Source organism: Gekko japonicus, unplaced genomic scaffold (genome assembly GCF_001447785.1).
Source record: "Gekko japonicus isolate JY-2015 unplaced genomic scaffold, Gekko_japonicus_V1.1 scaffold339, whole genome shotgun sequence".
In the NCBI taxonomy this organism is placed as follows: Eukaryota; Metazoa; Chordata; class Lepidosauria; order Squamata; family Gekkonidae; genus Gekko; species Gekko japonicus.
Window position 1 is genome coordinate 770,573 of NW_015169182.1, and position 19,416 is coordinate 789,988.

At 45.3% G+C, this 19,416-nt stretch overlaps 1 protein-coding gene across 3 annotated transcripts in view; it reads right to left on the reverse strand.

Moving 5' to 3' along the window:
* Positions 1-2,917: 2,917 nt before the first annotated feature.
* The window catches only part of BCL2L11 (BCL2 like 11), a 39,197-nt gene continuing 22,698 nt past the window's right edge, over positions 2,918-19,416 (reverse strand). For all 3 annotated transcript variants that reach the window (XM_015416143.1, XM_015416142.1, XM_015416141.1), the window contains exon 4: positions 2,918-3,216. In XM_015416143.1, the coding sequence (XP_015271629.1) occupies positions 3,127-3,216 (90 nt within the window). In that variant the 3' untranslated portion in view covers positions 2,918-3,126. The remainder of the gene's footprint in view (positions 3,217-19,416) is intronic.

Sequence of the window (19,416 nt, forward strand, 5' to 3'; positions counted from 1 at the left end):
GATGTAGGACAAAGGAAAGGGGGGGCACAAGGGGGAAAGGGTTAAACCCAGCTGCTCCAGTAATGTGGCCCTGATCATTCTCTCTCACTCACACAGACACCTACACACCCTGGCTGCTTTTTAAGATTAAAGTACGAAGTGTGCAGTTTGGCCCTCAGTCTCTACAGAAGGGTAGGGCAGGGTAGTATGGAGGTTGTCTGGACTAAATGAGAAAATGTTCCACGTATCCCAGGCAGGCACTGATGTCCAGTGTAATATATGATGCAATATGGAGAGATTATGAAATTGTAATTGACAAAATTCAGAAATTCTGTAATAGCACTTAGGAAGGTTTAGATACAGCTCAAACCAGGCTGCACATTTTTTTTAAAGAGGTTACATTTTCAGTGGTGCTGGTGAAACCAGAAATAGGAGCTTTAGCATTTAGAAAGATGTTTCAAATAAGATTCAAACGAACCACTGTTTTATGCAAAGTCTCTGCACCATTATATAGAACTTAAAAATGGCCAGATAAAATGGTGTGGGCAGAATACGGAATAAGGGGCACTTGCATACACACTATTTTAAGCAACAATGCACTTCCACAGAGCTAGCCTCACAGTTGCTTCCCATGGCAAAGTAAAAAGTCTATTCAAATCCATAAACCAACTACTTAACCATAATGTGGTGCAGCACAGCTTGGTAGGTTAGGATTTTTAATCCTATAAAATTACTGCACTTCCTGGTTCAGGTTTTCCCTAAATACATTGGCCCATTAAATTATTCAGAACTATTACTAGTTTGGAAAGTTGAAGATTGAAGAAATTTAGTATAATACCAATGAATCAGGAAGTTTGACGATGAGGGATTTCACAGAAGCAATGGGTTTTTTGTCTGTGGAAAAAGGAAGTCCCCTGTGCTAGATGCCCACCTGTGCTAGATGCCTGCTTCAATCTGCTTTAGTGGAATGTTACTTGATTTGGGGGGGGGGTTCACTTTACCATCAGGGTTGTGTCAAATCCATGATTCTGCACAAGCCTCAAATTTGGCATTGGGCACAGAATTCTCCTGAGAATTTAAGAAAATGAAATAGAAGTAATTTTTCTAGCCCTTGCAACTGCAAAGAAAAGCCTGGAAATGTCTTCACCATGTCAGATGTGCTACCTCAAACCCATGTGGCAAGCTTATGAAGGCCAAGGGAAGGTTGGGCCAAATTTCCAAGGGACAAGGTGTGGAATTTCAGGGACCTGCAGAACTCAACACCTAGTGCTTCCCAAACTTTGGAACTCTGTGGCACAGGTTATTTTCCGGAGGCACATACCACTTTACAGTATCTCTATATTCATTCTCAAATCAACTCCAAGATCAGTGGGTGGACACCCTCATTCCAACTACAGAACTGCACAGTAAACATTGCTTCCTGCCCTGCTCCTCTGCCAAATCAGGGATTGGGCCACGCTTTCCGGGCAATGCTGCTCCTTCTGAGTTTCCTCTGCAACTGCATGGGCTGTGTCAGGGAACACAGTACACCCTTAATCCTTCCCTCACAAAGCCACAGCCTAGATACTGGCAGAGAAGCATATGGGGAAATTGTTCTATGCCTGGGTCTTCCTTGGTCTAATAGGCATTCTATACGGAGGTTTCATTTCTCAGGATATGTTTTGTTTGAGAATTGACATCCTTACTTCTCCCTGTGATTTACAGAATCATTGTCCTTAATTTGCATAATTTATTCCAGTTGCACAATCCAGTTTGGGTCCTCCTTGGTTCAGAATTCTATTTTGTTTTGTTTTTAAAGCACAAAAGAATATCGCAAGACCTCAAGAGCCCATACTGGATCAACATAGCCAGTTACTTGCACTGCTTGTATGAAGTTCGCACCACTAGGAGAAAAAGCATATTCCACAGTTAAAAGATCTCACCATCTTTCACACTGGTAGGAAATTTGTTCCTGCTTTATCTTTTGACCCTCTGCAACTAATCTGAATACTGTGCTGTTGTTGACCTTAAACCCATGCAGCAAGTTAGTAGTCCTTATACATTCCACATTATGGTTGTCAGGTCACCTCTCATTATAACAGATTTTAAGAAAGGCAGCAATAACCAAATCCAGAGTGTTTTCCTCTTTTTTTGTTAGGAAAAACCCCCAAACAAACTGGATTTAAACAACAGTAAAATAACCAAATCAAGGATCAAAACAGTGCCTGAAGGTATGCAGTAGGTCTCCATTATAACAATGGGGCAATATTGCACAGATGTAGGAACTGCTTTCACCCACATGCAATGACTTATTGCTTCATTGCCACTCCACCCCCATTCAGTACACGTTCTAGAATACACACATTTATCTGTACACATAGGAAGAAGACTGTAAAAGGCAACCTGGTGTCAATATTTGGGGTATTAACATTTTCACAGTTTCAAAGCAAATTCAAGATTTCTCCCTCTGGGATGCAAGAGGAGGAAGCAATGGAAGATCCAAAAGGTACGTAAACAGCAGACGAGTGTGTTATTTCTTGCAAACTTGTTTGTGTATCAGACACACGAGGACATCTGCATTCCAGGTGGCATGGGATTCTTTTTCCAGAGCAACCACAAGTATCAGCTCAAAACCTTCCCTTCTTGCTTCCACCAGCTTCACTTATGATTATGTCCCCTGTGCATGAAAGTGATCTGCAATGAATAGAGTGCCTGTTACCAGAGTCCAGCCTCTTGCTGCTTCAGAAGAAGAAAAAAGCTGTACAGTAAATCTTTAATATAAAAACTAAGGCAGCTTTACCAAAACAGCTGGCTCAGTCAATTCCACTGAAGAATATAACCAAGAGCAATGTACAAGTTTCCAAAAGAATTCCACATGATCCAATTATTTTCTTGAAAGCTTTACGTAGCAGGATTTTTTAAAAAAGGTAAAATCCTGCTTCTTGAAAGTTTGGTGTATGTTTTTTATAACAATGAACTTCCATTTAAAAAACTCACTTTTCCTCAGAAAAGGGCAAAAACGGTCTGATGCGGAGTCCTCTTGCTCCTTGCATTTGCTGGATGTCTTTTGAAGTCAGGAAGGACCTGCTAGCTGCAAACAGAGACATTGTTCATGGCTGCCGTTGCTGGAAATGAGTAAATAATCCCAGTTGTCTCTCTAGCCATTAGTCACTGCATTCTCCATATGAGGCGGACAAAGTAATGCAACAGGCGCAAAATTACAATTGGGTGGTTTACTGCTAGGTAATCCAAGAAACCCTGTAAGAGGAAACGAGAGGTTATTTTCATTCATGCAACTTTCCTGTCTGGCAGTAACAGTTACCAAATTTATAGGCCAGTGCTAGGATTTGCTGGGCTAGCATACAAATACTTAGGATGGGAAACAGCAACAGCCATGTTGGTGCCACGCTGCAAAACAAGAGGTTAGAATGGCACTGCTTTGACAGCATCATAGACAGATGTAGCGGTGGAACAAGTGCATAGATTTGATATGTTACACATTGTGATTATAAAATGAACTGATTTCTGATGTTTGCATTCCAGATTTTTTACAGATCTGACACACTTCAGATGGCCTGCTGCATACATAAGAGTTAACTTTCTATTGAGGAAAATATAAACGCATGTGTCCATGTGATCACAAGTAGGCTACACACTCTAAAGCTGCATGAGGTCAATACATGTGAAATGAAGATCTCCACACATCCATGAGCAAGATAACTATTTGTTTGGTGTAGTGGTTAAGTGTGCGGACTCTAATCTGGGAGAACCGGGTTTGATTCCCCACTCCTCCACTTGCACCTGCTGATGTGACCTTGGGTAGGTCACAAGCTCTGGCACAGCTGTCCTTGAAAAAGAGCCGTTTGTGTCACAGTTCTCTCAGCCCCACCCACCTCACAGGGTGTCTGTTGTGGGGAGGGGAGGGGAGGGGAAGGGGAAAGGAGTTTGTAAGCCGCTCTGGGACTCCAAGTGAAGGGAAGGGTATAAATCCAATCTCTTCTTCTTCTTTAAAATGAAAACATGAACAAGAAAATACATTTTCTCTTGATCTGGAGAGTCCCCTTTCCCATGGCTGGCTATGTTCTTTCTGATGTAAGCACCCAGTGTTAGCACTTGGCTTACAGTTAGGATAACATACATTACATCTTCTCCCTTAACCCAGATTCACACAGGTTCATTTGATGGCTGCCACATCAACTGATCAACTTGCACAGATGACAACATGGTTTTTATCTAATCTCAAACCTAATTTTTAAGTGGTATTTACACCTTGCTAAACAGTCACAGGAATGAAATGTCTATGCACGTTTGAACCAGGGAGATTGACCACTACAGGCTCTTTAAGATCCTGAGCTCTGAGCTAGAGCCCCCAAAAGTTCAAATCACAGCCCTGAACTCATAGATGGCCTCAGGTAAGCCCCTGTGCCTCCACGTCACCCTCCTCTTGCTCTTTCTGTAATAAGGAAGATAATCACACTGGCCTCCCTCACAGGACTTCTGTAAGCTTTACTGAGATAACTGTTGAAGGGGGAATTACTACAAGATGCAAGTATTATTATTAAAACAGCAGTCACCATTGTAAGCAGCTATTTATTTCAAGATACAGATCTGCATGCTTCACTGCACATTCTCTAGATAAGCAGTTTGGCCACCCTGCTGCTGCAAGGCCTACTACTACCTTTCCTCCCCAGTCCAAGGCAGCATGGAATGCAACAGGACCTGAGAGGGCATCTATAGCAGTAGGGCTCCTGGCATTTCAGGAAGAATCGTGCAAGTGGTTCCTGGGTAACTAGGCTAGTGAGTGTCTCAGTTGTTCCTGCCATTCCTTAGAACTGTTTGAAGTGGTTACTAGGGGGTGCATGACTGATAAAAACCAAACTGAATAAATACTCCCAAAATTCCTTATTGGTATTATTTGGGTATTTATTAAGCCAAATACAGAGTTTTGTATTCAGCTACCGATATGGCTCAGCCCCAATAAAGCTTTTTGGGCTTTTATTTGGGCAGTCCAGCTTCAGTTGAAGCGGCACAGAGCTGTCAGCTCTGTGCTGCCCCAGCTGATCCTCTTTTGCAGCTCCGAGCTACAAGAGAGAATCTGCTGAGAGGAGGCAGCCCAGGATGAGCTGGGGCGGTGGGAGCTGACAGCTCCACACTGCCCTAGCTGATCCTTCCTTGCCTGCAGCCTCGATGGGGGTTCTGCTGGGCTGCTTGTCTCAAACTTGCCCAACAGAGCCTGCGAAGGAGCCGATCCTATGGGGAGAACTCTCCCCGCAGGCGCGGCTGGGGCTCTGCTGGGCTGCCTGCCGGTGGGGTAAGATGTGCTGAACAAGACAAAACAGATAAAATACTTAAAATATTTCCATATTAACTGTCAGCTCTTCCCCAGAGGTCTCCTGCATCCATCCTCCCCCAAAGCCAATCTGCACACATCTTGGAGGGCAGACAGAGGGGCATCTCAGGGAGGTTGCTGTCAGTTTGATGCTTCTTGCTTGCAGGGGGGCCATTCGACACACTCCCTCGCCCCTTTTGCACATTTGACCGACCCTAGGATCTCCACCCCCAAAGCCAATCTGCACACAACTTGGAGGGATGGTCCCTTCAAATGCTCTTTGCAAGCCAAGGGGCAAGTGAACCCAGAAGGGTGAACCTCCTGGGTTCACTCGTGCCGCGGCTTGCAAAACTCATTTAACGGGATGGACCCTTTAAATGCTAAGCCGAAAAATTCGGCAATCTTGATTCTTTACCGAATCTCAAAATCATATTGGGATTCGGGAACGTTGGGATATACTCATATTTTTCGAGTTCAATACACCTGAACCTGAAAAATGCCATTTTTGTGTGTGCACACTCCTAAGTGGTTACTACGATGGCAACAATTCTATGCTATCGTAACATCACCTCCATAGCCAGCTGTCCTTCTTCATAAGACTGGTCTGCCTGTGGGATGCTAATAGCCAAGCTCTAACCTAAACAGAACTTATTTTACATTCACAGTTTCATTCACTACCAGTGTCTCTGTTCTACTGGCCCCCTCCACCCACCTACAACAACTAACCATACCTGTGGGTAACTAGAAGAAACACTTTTAAAAAGGGGAATGGTTAGGCACTTTAACACTGGCTCTAGAGCAGTTGGCATTACATTTAATGTTGTTTTACACTGCTTAATTCACTGTTGCTGAGTTTAACATGAGGTTTACTACAACAAACAAATGGCATATAATTTATGAGATCTGGTATAGAAGACAGAGGGGGGGAAATAGGAGAAGCCAAAAACAGGATGGTATTCGCAAAGTATAATTGTATCATTGTCTAAATTGTTGACTTTCACAAATGTTAGCGATTCCCAAAGGATGAAATTTGGTAGCTATAATTTATCTGAGAAACCAGTGATTTGGTGTAATTTGTGTTAAGAACCTAAATAAAGCTATAGACAATCTGTGCCAAAGCTAATGAACTACTGAACCTCTACAATATTCTCAAGTGACTCCACCTGTGTAAACACTCATTGGTTCATTTTGGTATTACTTACACACAAGATGAGGGCCCACAAGGGCTTGCTTGGGAGGGAAACCCCATTCCCCTGCTGCTGACCCCATTGCCTCCGCCTCTTGTTGTTTCACCCCTTGCCCACCTGGCCAATCATCAGTAGTCTTCTCTCTCTCCCCAACTGCCCATTTTCTGCTTCCTTTTTAAACTTGCCCAGTCTTCTTCAACCTGCCTAACCACCTGTATGGCCCCCAATCTACATAATCAGCTGATTTCTGACTACTCCTTTAGCCAATATTTAATTTAGAGTTTGTTTAGGGTTTTTAAAAAACTTTTTCACATGGCAGCTGGAGATTTTGCACCATCTGTGCAACTGCCTGCACTGCTAGCCACTGGTGGGAGGGAGGAGAGCCTTAAGCCCCAGTTATTTTTAATGTTCATAAAATATTTCTGTCCAAACCTGGGGGTTACTCCAAGTTTGCAGAAAGAAAGAGCCCTAGCCCTGGGTGGATTACCCCTTGCAGATTTTTTTTAAAAAAATCCACACTGCAGAGCTACTCTTTGCTATTAGATAAATCATGCACACAGATGAATTAGACAGGAAAGAGCTATCTAATGCAAAGCATGACATTAACATTTTAACATACTAGCTACTCTCAATTTTAAGCAATGTTCATATGCAGAGATCCGATAGGTTAACAAGATGGACAATTGTGACACTCCCACTTAGGATTACTGTCTACCTCACTCGTATGTTTTCAAGGTCTAGCTTTGCAATATTTTACATGTATACATCATACAGGTACAGCTAACAGGGAGCTTTAAAAGGTAAAGAGAGGCAGGGTGTATAACGTTGGTAAAGCGGCTAGTGCAGAAGAAGAAGAAGAAGAAGAGAAGAGATTGGATTTATACCCCGCCCTTCACTTGGGAGTCTCAGAGCGGCTTACAAACTCCTTTCCCTTCCCCTCCCCACAACAGACACCCTGTGAGGTGGGTGGGGCTGAGAGAACTCTGACACAATCTGCTCTTTCAGGAACAGCTGTGCCAGAGCTTGTGAGTGATGCAAGGTCACATCAGCAGGTGCAAGTGGAGGAGTGGGGAATCAAGCCCGGTTCTCCCAGATTAGAGTCCACTACACCAAACTGGCCCACCCAGGACAGATGATTTACAGCTACTACAGTATTGCACTGGTCCTTGCTTCAGCTGGAAAGAGCCAGTAGGAGAAGGGGCAACTCATTTATAGGCAAACAGTTACAAGCCACAAGACCCTTACTCCTATAGTTCTCAAGCAAAGCAATGGTTTGGCTGCACAGAGAATGCAGTTGAGACTTTCAGAGACAGAGAAGGCAGCTATAGCAGCAGCTGCTGTAGAGTTTGTCTAGCCAAGCCCTTGCCCCAATTCACCTGGGACTGTGATAAGACTGGGACACTTCCCCTCCATCTTTACATAACAAGTTGGGAGGAAATCAGTTTCATGCTTGCAATTCCTGTACAGGCACTCTAACAACAGCCTGTGATTTTTATCTTGGATGTATGGGATTGTTCCAAAATTAGCCTTTCATAAGTTTACTTTAAAAACAGTAAAAGTTTTATTTCAAGTTTTGCCTTTAAAAAAAACGGAGGAGGCTGCATTGCTATTCAAAGCAAACCTAACAGGAAGATCAAAGGGAGCAAAAAGACTAAATAGGATCATTAATTCACAGTTTGTTCTTCACGTTTGGGGAATTTTGATGGGATGCCACCAAAAACTGATGCAAAGAGGAATAAAAAGGAAAATGGGAAATGTTCTAGTTAATAATCTGACTTATCTGGTACAAAATTCCGTTCTTAGCATATTTTGGAGTTTTAATGTATACATCTATATGTATGTTCGGTAAGCTGCCCTGAGTATGCTACGTCGGGGAGGGCGGGATAAAAATTTAACAAAATAAAATAAAAATAAATAAAATGCAAGAGGAAAAAAAATCAAACAAGTACAAGCTCCACCTGAGAATCTAGGGGGGGCAGCTTTAGATGGCAGCTTCAGATGGCTCAACATCAAAAAAACTAAGATCATGGCATCCGGCCCCATCACTCCTTGGCAAATAGAAGGGGAAGTCGTGGAAGTGGTGACAGACTTCACGTTCCTGGGATCCCAGATCACCGCAGACTGTGACAGCAGCCATGAAATTAAAAGACGCCTGCTCCTTGGGAGGAAAGCGAGGGCGAACCTAAACAGCATGATAAAAAGTAGAGACATCGCCCTGCCAACAAAAGTCCGTATGGTCAAAGCAATGGTATTCCCAGTAGTCATGTATGGCTGCAAGAGTTGGACTATAAGGAAGGCCGAGCGCCGAAGAATAGATTCTTTTGAACTATGGTGCTGGAGAAGACTCTTGAGAGTCCCTTGGACTGCAAGAAGATCAAACCAGTCAATCCTAAAAGAAATCAACCCTGACTGTTCCCTGGAAGGCCAGATACTGAAGCTGAAGCGCAAATACTTTGGCCACCAAATGAGAAGGGAGCCCTCACTGGAGAAGACCCTGATGCTGGGAAAGATTGAAGGTCAAAGAAGACGGGGACGGCAAAGGATGAGATGGTTGGACAGTGTCATCGACGCAACGAACATGAAATTGAGCCAACTTCAGAGGACAGCGGAAGACAGGAGGGCCTGGCGGGATCTGGTCCATGGGGTCGCGAAGAGTCAGTCTCGACTGTGCGACTGAACAACAACAACATATGGCCTTCGACTTCCAGTCTGTCCTGGATCATCAAAGCAAGGGTTGCATTCATCCATCCAATTTAACTACAGTTAAAAACTGTACATTACCCTAGTGTGTGCTGGGCTCCTACATATGCCTGGCTCCTCTGTCTTCCCTCCTCCCTTCTCATATAAAACAGGATGAAGGAACAGAGGTTTAGGACTAATCCCAGTTGCCCATATTACATGAATGAAGCACATGAGTTCTTGACAATTTTCCTCATGCTAACTGGGATCCTAAACCCAGGATTACATGCTGGGCAAGAATCCCATTTTTGTATGTTTGTGTGTGTGAGGTACTAATTCTGGTTAAGCCCCATGTGTGTTTGCATTCATGTCATACATAACCAAAGTTGGTTTTACAGCATCATTCCTTGTGCAAAAAGGGAGGGGGAGGAGAGGGAATGAGCTGACATGGAAGTAAGTCTAGGAAGAGCCCAGCTGGATCAGACCAGTCATCCATCTAGAACAACATCCTGTCTCACATAGTGGCCAACCAGTTACTCTGGAGAGCCAACAATAGGGCACAGAGGTCAAGGCCTTCCCCTGATGTTGCCTCCTGGCTCTGGGATTCAGAGGTTTACTGTCTCTGAATGTCACACCATAGCTAGTTTTTTAGTTTTTTATTATTGCGGTCTTAAGACCAGCATAGCTAGTAGCCACTGATAGATCTCCACAAATAAAGCCTGACATAAGCCAAGCTCATATACAATCTGAATGCAATCTAGGAATGCAATTGTAAGTGCAAAACAAAATCAAAACATCTTCATTATATCAAAGTTAAGTTGTGGAAAGTGCAGCAGTTGTATTTAAGTATTCTGCTTCAAACAATCCCAAGAAACAGTTTCATTTCGGCAGTGGAAAATGAAGGTGGGTAGCCGTGTTAAGTCTGTCTGTACCCTACCACAAATGTTGTTAGTCTTTAAGGTGCTATTGGACTCTCTTCTACTGCAATAGAAAATGAAACAGTAATCTGAATTTGGTACACGCTTGGGAATATTTCTATTAAACCATGCAACTGAGGCTGCATTCACACATCATGACAAGCTGCAACTATATTCCAGTGGGGCAGAAACATTGGTTCTGCTTCCTCCCTTTATATGCACAACTCGATACAAAGCTTCCCAGCTGATCAAGCTCCAAATTCACTGTGACTTCCAAATGCAGGCACCACAATGGAGTTTGTTTGCTCCACAAAAGCCTGGATCCTGAAACACAGCAACAAGCGGCCCTTATTCCCAGTGAGAGTTGTTATGGCATTTGAATGCAGTCAAACAGACAAGAGAGCTATCATCCAGGTTCTAGGCCAGAGAATGAGAAAACTATGGGAGATAATTCTGGATGCTGCAACTTTAATTCTCCTCACCAGATCTTAGATTAGGGATTCTAGTATTATTGGCAGACTGAGTTTTCATATCCTGGGTTAAGTGGGAGTCCAAACCACAATTAACATTGTCAGCACAACCATTAACCATGGTTAATCCTGGTAGAGGAATTCAAACTCCAGAAGGGGTGTGTGAGAGAGCAGATGATCCTACACCCCACTTCTGATTACTTAACCTTGGTTAAGCAATCACTGGTGACACATACACACTGACCATAAGAACACTTTTAACCAGGGCTATTTGGGGGCAGGAACTGAGTTCCGGCTTGCTTCAGAGTTGGCCACGCCCACTACAGCCAAAACCTCTGCGTCTGCGTGGCTACAGAGGGAAGGCCTGGAGAGCAACGACCCACCCCCCCCCAGCGACTCCAAGGCCGGCCGGCCGGGGGGGGCCCCTGGAAGTATCATTTAAATGCCTCCTCGTGCCTTTCCCGGCCTGTCCCAGGGCCAGCTTGCCTGGGCTCCCCACAGCCGGGGGGTGCCTGGGCAAGCCAAAGGAAGGCATGGGGTGTGTGGCCTAATATGCTAATGAGTTCCTGCTGGTCTTTTTCTACAAAAAAGCCCTGCTTTTAACACTGAAAAGACCTGTGCCAGATTAGGTGGTTTTTACCTTTAAAGCCATAAATGACTTGGGAACAGGATACCTGAAGGACTGCCTCCTCCCATAGTGTCTGATGCACCATTAAAATCCTCCTTACAAGCACCGTTTCCCTTGAGGCTCATCTGGTGCCTAGATTACTGACCTTTAGGTATCAGACCCCAAACTTTCTTTTTACCCTGCTTTTGACTGAGGGGTCCCATTTTTAAAGCCATTTTTATGGTCTGCTTCTAGCCTGAAGACTGGTTTATGAGTATCATTTAAGGATTTTGAAAGGGTTTTTTTGCTGTTTTTATATCCCAGTCTTGGGTTTTATGGCTTGTTCTAATTATTCATAAGTTATTGTGTCGTTTGTATGCTTCTATTGTATGGTTTTTTACATTGTTACCTGCCTTGAGCAGACCTCTAGAAAGGGATCATATGAATTTTCTAAAGAAATAACAGACTCCCCCTGCCTTTAGGATCCAAGAGGGCAAACTACCACTGCCAGTGCCTGCTTTCCTCAGCTGGTGGGGGCCCCCTTCAGTTTCCCACCACCCAGCTCCCTGCTTGGTCTATGATACTTTCTGCAGGGTGTGGGCTGAGGGGGGTCACACTGCTACCCCTTTACTACAACCCTCAGCTCCAAGACATGCTTTGATCTCCTCCCAAGGCTCACAAGAAATCCCAGTGTTGTTTGATAGTTAGCCTGCAGTGGGGTATGAGGCACAAGGAATGCCCCTCTCCACCTTTCTCAGCCCCAACTAAAGGAGCTCTGGTGATTTCTCTTGCTGCCCTCCTCCTTTTCCTTCCCCTTGCCCCATGTACCAGCCCAGACCTCTATGGCTACTTTACAGCATTAAGGGGAGGGGGGGGGAGGACAGGAAGGAAGCTGAGGGTAGAACAGTGGCAGTGGAAGTACTCAGCAAATATGCATTTGCCCTCCTAGTTTCTAACATTCACTAACAGCAGTGGATCAAATCAGATCACTTAACCTGTAATATTCATGTGTAAAATGTCACGTCTGGTTAGACACTACTGCAATGTCTCTCCAAAGCATAACACCATGTATTTGAGACATTACAATGGTGTTGCTGTTGGCATGCCACATCCTACATACCTATGCTGATATAACAACTCCTGGCAATCTCAGGTGACGCAGACTATACAGAATTTGCATGGAGACATAGGCATTTTAAAGATGCTGTAGGGGCGCCCAAATACACGCATACTCCACACTAGAATAGTTTTAATGCTTTTTAAGTAAGTGGCCTCCCATGGGTTAATTATTTCTGTACATTAATTATCATTACGATACATGAACGGACACAAGCATCTGGACTGCCACAACAGTGGAATGAAGAAATGCCCAAATCAAAACAATCTGTGAGTTCAATCCAGGGAAGCAGGTGCATAGGAAACAAAACAGACCTTGACAAGCAGCTTGCCCTTTCTGAAGTCTCTTGTGAATTTACTATTGTTATAGTAGTAACATTTCACTGCGCTTTCTACTTAACTTTCCAGATATGAATGATGAAACCAAAAAGCTGTCTAAAACCCAATTCATACATAAACTAAATGACTCATCACAACATTTCACTACAGAACAACCCTTTTGCACGTTACTCTGCTGTGTGACAAATCAGGTGTGTGATGCTTTGCCAGCTGAGCAGAAAAGTCACATAGTCCAAAATAAAGGCGTGAAAAACGGGAAAGAGCTAAATATAAAACAAGCCAAACAGCCAGAGAGGTTTAGCCAAAACAAATAGCTAACGGGAAGCAAAACAGTATTGAGGAAATATTTCTTAAGCTGAAAATTGTAGCCCAGGAAAAAAAAAAGAGAGGGAGCGCTTTAACTCAAAAAGGTTTAACCAATGAAGCGAATAATGTGGGGGCACCTGTAGGGAAGCAGCAGCAGAGGGGAGTTTAGCCCCTTCCCCCAACCTACCACTTGCCTCAAGCAACCCCCCCCCCATCTCCCATTTTTCTCTGAGCCAGACATTGAGACTAGGAAAAACCTGGGGGTGGGGGGTGAGTGAGAGAGAGAGAGAGAGAGAGAGAGAGAGAGAGAGAGAGAGAGAGAGTGTCACTGTCACTTCCATTATCAGTTATTACGATGTCTGGCAGCACTGCCTAAGACAGACCAACACAAAAACACAAGACCAGAGGAACACTAAAGCAAAAGAGAGAGTTTTATGGGGCCCTGAGATAATTTTACAGTATACTCTTTTTTTTTTCTTCTTTTTTTAAAAAAGGGGGGAAATAACTCTTAGAGCTTAAACTTTTTTAAAATTTTTTTATCTTTTCTGCAAAAAGGAACCACAGTGCAATAGGTTCACTATTTGCAACACAGAAAGAACCAGGGTGTACATGTCTGTACATGTCCAGCACAGCAGCAGGAGCTGTAGCCTTTCTGGAGAGAGACAGTGCTAACGCACAAGACAGTGAACAGTACAAAAGACTTGGGGGTGGATTCAAAGGTACTCTTCCATGAACAGAAGGCACTTTCACTCTTGTGGTTTTCCTGGAATTTCCACACAGCCCACTTATGGCACCCCACACCATCTCCAAGGCCCTCCCTGACCCTCGGGAGCAGGGTTTTTAAGGTGGATTGTGGGGAGGTATGAAGGATCTGTTCTGTCAGCAGTGTATTCCTTGTGGCTCTCTGGATCCAAGCACTGGTTTCCAGTTTAGTCTTAAAAAGAACTTTTTGCCCTTAATTACTGTTGCAGAATTGGGGCTACAACTGAGCCTCAGTCCCTTGCAAAACCATTTTGTATTTATTTCTATAGCTGAATCTTTGGTTTCCCAAATGCTTTACGGCTCAGATAGTGCTTTAGCCTTTGTGATACAGTTGTCTCTCTCTCTCTCTCTCTCTGGAACTACAGGGTCCTGCTAGTTCCATCCCCCTCTCTTATTGAACCTGGTGGGGATGGGAGTCCTAGGAAAAGCTCCTGGACTCTTAATCCCCCCCCCCAACAATTACACAGAATTATTAACCCCAGACCACTGTATCAGTAAGACAGAGAATTCACATACTTGAAGCCACTGTAAGTCACAGCCAGCTTCATGAGATTTGATATTGTCCTCCCCTTTGAGTAAAAACAAGAGTACTTTTGCTAACTACCTAGATGCCTGGTTTTTTGCCAGCTTTGCTACTGGCCCTGCTCTTCTGCTTAACGGCAGCCTATTAAAGATGAAAAAAATTCTTTTTTTGGAAAGAGATATACACTTTAGTTCTGCCTGCTATTTCTTTGAATAACAAAGATATACCTTTCCAAACCTCACTAAATTTGTTTGTCATTTCAAAACCTTGAGCTTGTTTGTATGTGTTGCATATTGGAGTACATTTTGCATTTTTTGTTGTTGTAAAGATGTTAGCTCCAGCCTGAGGAATAATGTGAACAGAAAACCTTTATCAAATGAATCTTCCAAAGATTGCCGTTTTAAATTTTTCGACTGATTCGCTTCAGGTCTTCAGAACTCCTGAACTTCAGGTGTGTGTGACCTTAAAACTAGCAGTGATCTAATTTAACCAGTCACTGACAGGTAAGCAGCAGTGGGCATCCAGCAGACTCGGCCCAGGAGTCTCAGTACCCACCTACCCCTTTCCCCTCGTACACATCCGGGGGGTACCACGACAGGCTCCCACAGCTGAGGCTAGTAGTGCATGTATATGAGGGCAACCAGATGCAGCTTGAGCTGGATGCCCCATGTCATGCAACGGAACACACTTTCAGAAAAGTGCACCATGAGCGCTGGCAATGATATCTTGCCAGGGTGCCCCCTGCCACCAAGTAGAGAGAGTGGGCACCACTGGAGTCTGGGCAGTGTCTGGCAGCTGCCCCAATGAGCAACCATGGCACTTACTGCCTCACAGGACTGGAGCCTTGTGCAGCAGCAGAAGCATATCGAGTACACACAGCTGAGGTGCAGCTAACATGCCAGAAGAGTAAGTGTTGCTTGGATGGCTATGCATGAGCTTCAGGGGGTATCCAGACAAATGGAAACACACACCCCTCAAGGGGAGGGGAACACAGAACCTACTGGGGCCCCACTGGTATGGCTGTAGTGATGATGGCCCCTGTTGCCGGTTTTCATCATTGCATGTCTCTGTTTGGCATCTGTGAAGGTGGTGATTCAACAGGGAGGAGACCTGAGAGGATGACATTCCCAGTGCCACATGGGATGCCTGCACTGACCAGTGTGGATCCCATGGCTCTGTCATGGTGCTACCATCTCACTGGTTCCAGCCCAGCCCCTGCAGTATTCCAGCTCAGGCAGCCACCCACCGGGCAAGTCCACCCTGCTCACAGGCATGCTGTGATAGGGAGGGCTCACACTATCTACCCACGGCTTCCTAGAGCAGCTTGCAAAGGCAGGGGGTCCATACTGGACACCTCATCATATTTCCCTGCTGCTGTTCAATAAAGTCTGGAGCATAGTTCCCTCTAAGCTGAGTTGGTGTGAGCTAGCTCACAGATTTTTAGCCTCCGGCTCACACATTTTTGCCTTCGCTCAGGAAGGAGGGCTCCAAAGTAAACTCATTTATGCAGCAGCCAAATCGCTCACTCACAACTTTAATGCCAGTAGCTCACAAAGTAGAATTTTTTCTCACAAGACTCCACAGCTTAGAGGGAACATTGGTCTGGAGTGATCTACAACGCAGTCCGTGTCTGTTCACTGTGGAGCCAATGGGGTTTGCTCCCCTCCCCTCAGTTCACAGCACACCGTTCTCTGTCCCCTTCTGTTATTTCCCCATAGCGCCTCCTGGAATGATCTATCTTAATCATCTAAGGGGGTGGGCTCTGACTCAGGGAAGGTCATGGTGGGATCTGTGTTGTCAATTTGTCTTGATGCCACTGGACCTCTCCTTTGTTTAGCCAGTGGCACCTTAAAGTCCGATGAAACATAGTTCAAGATGAGCTTTCGTGCATTGCAGCTAGTCTCTTCAACAGGCTGACATGGTCACCCCTCTGTAGTCCCCACCACCATTCCACTCACAGACCGCTGGTTGCTGTGTGCAGCCCACACAGGGAGTCAAGCTAGGGGTGGTCCGAGGGGGAGATATGTCTGCTGTAGTGGGGGGAAGGTCTCAGGGTCTCACACTTCCCCACAGCGCTGCGGGAATCTGATAAGCCATGCTGCAAAACCTTTGTCTGCCTCTGGGCTCTCCCCATTTAGAGATCAGAAGTCCTGGACAGGCTGTCCCAGTGCCTTTCCACTGAGCCACGCCTGTCTGTGCAATGTTGTTGGTCTGGTCCCGTATGGCTGGTGGCGACACCAGGGCTGCAATGAAGTCTCTAATACCTCCTTCGCATTTGCCCTTCTGGGCTAGTGGTTAGGCTGTTGGACGTGGACATGAAGACTGAGAGTTTGAGCTAGCTTCTACCTTTTATTCACTTTTTTGGGTGGGGAAAGGGGGTTGTGGCTCAGAGCAGGGACGTGCTCCCCTTTTTCTGGGGAAGGGGAGTGTGGGCAGCATTTCTGCTGCCAGACAGACCCTTGCTAGGAGGATGGGAAGAAATCCTGTCCACTGCATAGGCACTCTTATTTCGTGGACTATGGGGGGGATGACACTTAAGCCACGTGTTTCTGTGGGGGGTTGCACTGTTGCTGGGTCTTTCCTCCATGTTATCTAGTGCTTGCACAGGGGGGTGATGTTGAAGGGCAGTGGCTGCATCAGCAAGGTGGTTACTGGCTGCTGTGTGATTGGTGGGTGTTGCCGGGGTTGTTATAAATGCTGGCATCCTCATTCTGTGGCCTTCACCTTGTCTGGAGGTACCTGATTCCCCCCCCCCCCCTGTGGAGTGTTCATAAGAATCTAACCAGCACAACTGCTATTATGTTGGTGGCTGGCCACCACAAATTCTCTCCTTTGCAGATGCCACTATCTGACAGAGATATTGGAAACTTTTTCTGAAGTGTTCCAGTTCCAGTGATGCATCATGCATTAACTACACACACACACACATTCACCCTAGAAACTATGCTCATTTCAGCTATGCTTATACCAAACCCCTAAAGATTAAACAAAATTTATCTGAGAAGTGTGAGCAATCTCTCAGCACTCAGCCCCACCCCCAAAATGCATCCAAATGGATCTGCAAGTCTGATTGGTGCACTGGCCAGCTCCAGTCTTAGCCATGGGGCAACTGGGGTAACTGCCTCATGCCCTGTACTGGGGAACTGTGCTGCCCCCCCCCCGGGACTGCAGTGCTGGATGGCAAGAGTCTCATAGTAGCAATTGCAGCATAAATGTCAGCTACAGACTGGGCAGGGCTAGGGGGGGAGGGCTTCACCATTTCCCTATGGGCTATTTTTCTTAATAAAATCCCCTCCCTTCAACTTCTTGCCCACCAAGGGGGACAATATAGGAGAATTAGTTTGAAAAAGAAACAGGGGGGGAAGCTTGATCAGAAAAACAGCCCATGGGAAAGTGTTAACCACCCTTTCCTCTTGCCAGTGTACCAGCCAAACTCGCGGATCCCTCTAGATTCATCTTGGGGAGGGGGAATGGGCCCAACATTGGGAGACTGCTCACAAGAATGGTTTAGATTGGCCTTTAGAAGTTTGGAAATAGTGCAGCTGCAGATGAAACTGATCCAGAAGTTCTAGGATGTATGTTCTGTTTCACCACTGCTCCAATCAAATTTGTAGCCCTATGCAGAGATTATTTCTTTAAAAAATTTAAATGGCAGGGGACAAAAGGCCAGTCTGCCCATATCACATCCACTTTGACCCTAAACAGCTTTTGAAATTCAGTTTGAAAGATTCTTTCAGAAAGGTTCTGAATGGCAGCTGGCAGAGGGCCAAAACAAACATTACAGTTTTTAGAGGTGGGTTTCAGGTTCCCAGACTCAACTTGTGTTTCCCACAGCCACCCAGCAGCTACAGAGAACAGCTTCTAAAGGGGGAGTCAAAGGGGCTTTGGGCGGTGCTGGGGGACTCCTCCACCCCCAAGGCATTTTTTCTGGGTGAAAACCGCAGTTTTGCAGCTCCACATGCACAGATACTCCATTGTAATATTTAGTTTGGCCCAAAAATGCTCTGGCACATAGTTCTAGAGCACAGATAATTTTCCTCCTTTAGGGCCATGACTGAGGTTTTTCTACATTATGATTCAATTTATTTACACATCGCCACAATGTGTAAGCCTTAAAAAACATCAAGTGAAATAGAGGGGAACTTCAACATTGTAACTCTAATCTTGCACTAATCGTTTTGTCCCTTAAAAATGGTTGGAAATAAATTTAGTCATCAAAGGCCCCTGCCATACGGCATGGGAAAAGGCGCTTGAAGGCGCGGCTTTTAAAAGCCGCGCCAACGTTGACACGGCGCGGCGGGATCCCACGGATCCCCCGGCCGCGCCGCCATTTCTCCCCGGCACGATCAGACGCCGGGGAATAAACACAGAGCTGACGGCAGGCCAGCCGAACTGCGCATGTCGGAGCATGCGCAGTTCAGCTGGGAGCCCGGGATGCGCCGGCGCAAGGACGCGCCGGCGATCAGACTTCCGGGTTGAGGCGCACCAAGGAGATGAACCACCTCGGTAGGTGGTTCAACTTGATGCGCCTTATCGCATGGATGGGACAGTTCGGGGACGGAAGCACCACGCTTCCCAGATGTTGTGGTGTGATCGCGGCCGTTTGAACCGCCCCCGAACTGTCCTGCTGCCGGCCCAAATTCCCTCGTGTGAACGGGACCTTAGTTTAAACCTTCTCTGGTTAACTGGCAATAATGTTCAACTGTATAATAACACATGATTTTCAAAACATTCTGAATGTATTTTTTTTTAATCTTAAACCAAAAAAGAAGTCATTTCATCATCAGACTGTGTTCTTTCCTTTGAGAGACCCTCATACTTCCCATTTGCATGCATTACTGAGATTCAGCCCTATTTTAATTTCCTGTTCCACTCTTCCCCTGATCATAACGCATGTTAATCCCCATATACACTGGAGCCTTAGGCTGTGAACTCACCTGGCCCAATAGCCTGAGCTGACTGCTGCATTACTTCCTGCCAAGTCTGAGGCTACTACGTTCAATTCATAATTCCCAACAGGAATTAACTCCACTGAAATCAGACGCTAATCTTCTGAGCCACCCCATTTTAAACAGTTCTAAGACTGAATGTACTTCTTACCACTGACTAAATGCAAAGAAAGAATAATTGAGGGGAAAGGGAAATGCTGATGAAATGAATCTTCAGGCTGGTCCTAAAATGTCTAAGTAACTAAAAACATTACTATGGGCTGAAGAGTATAAA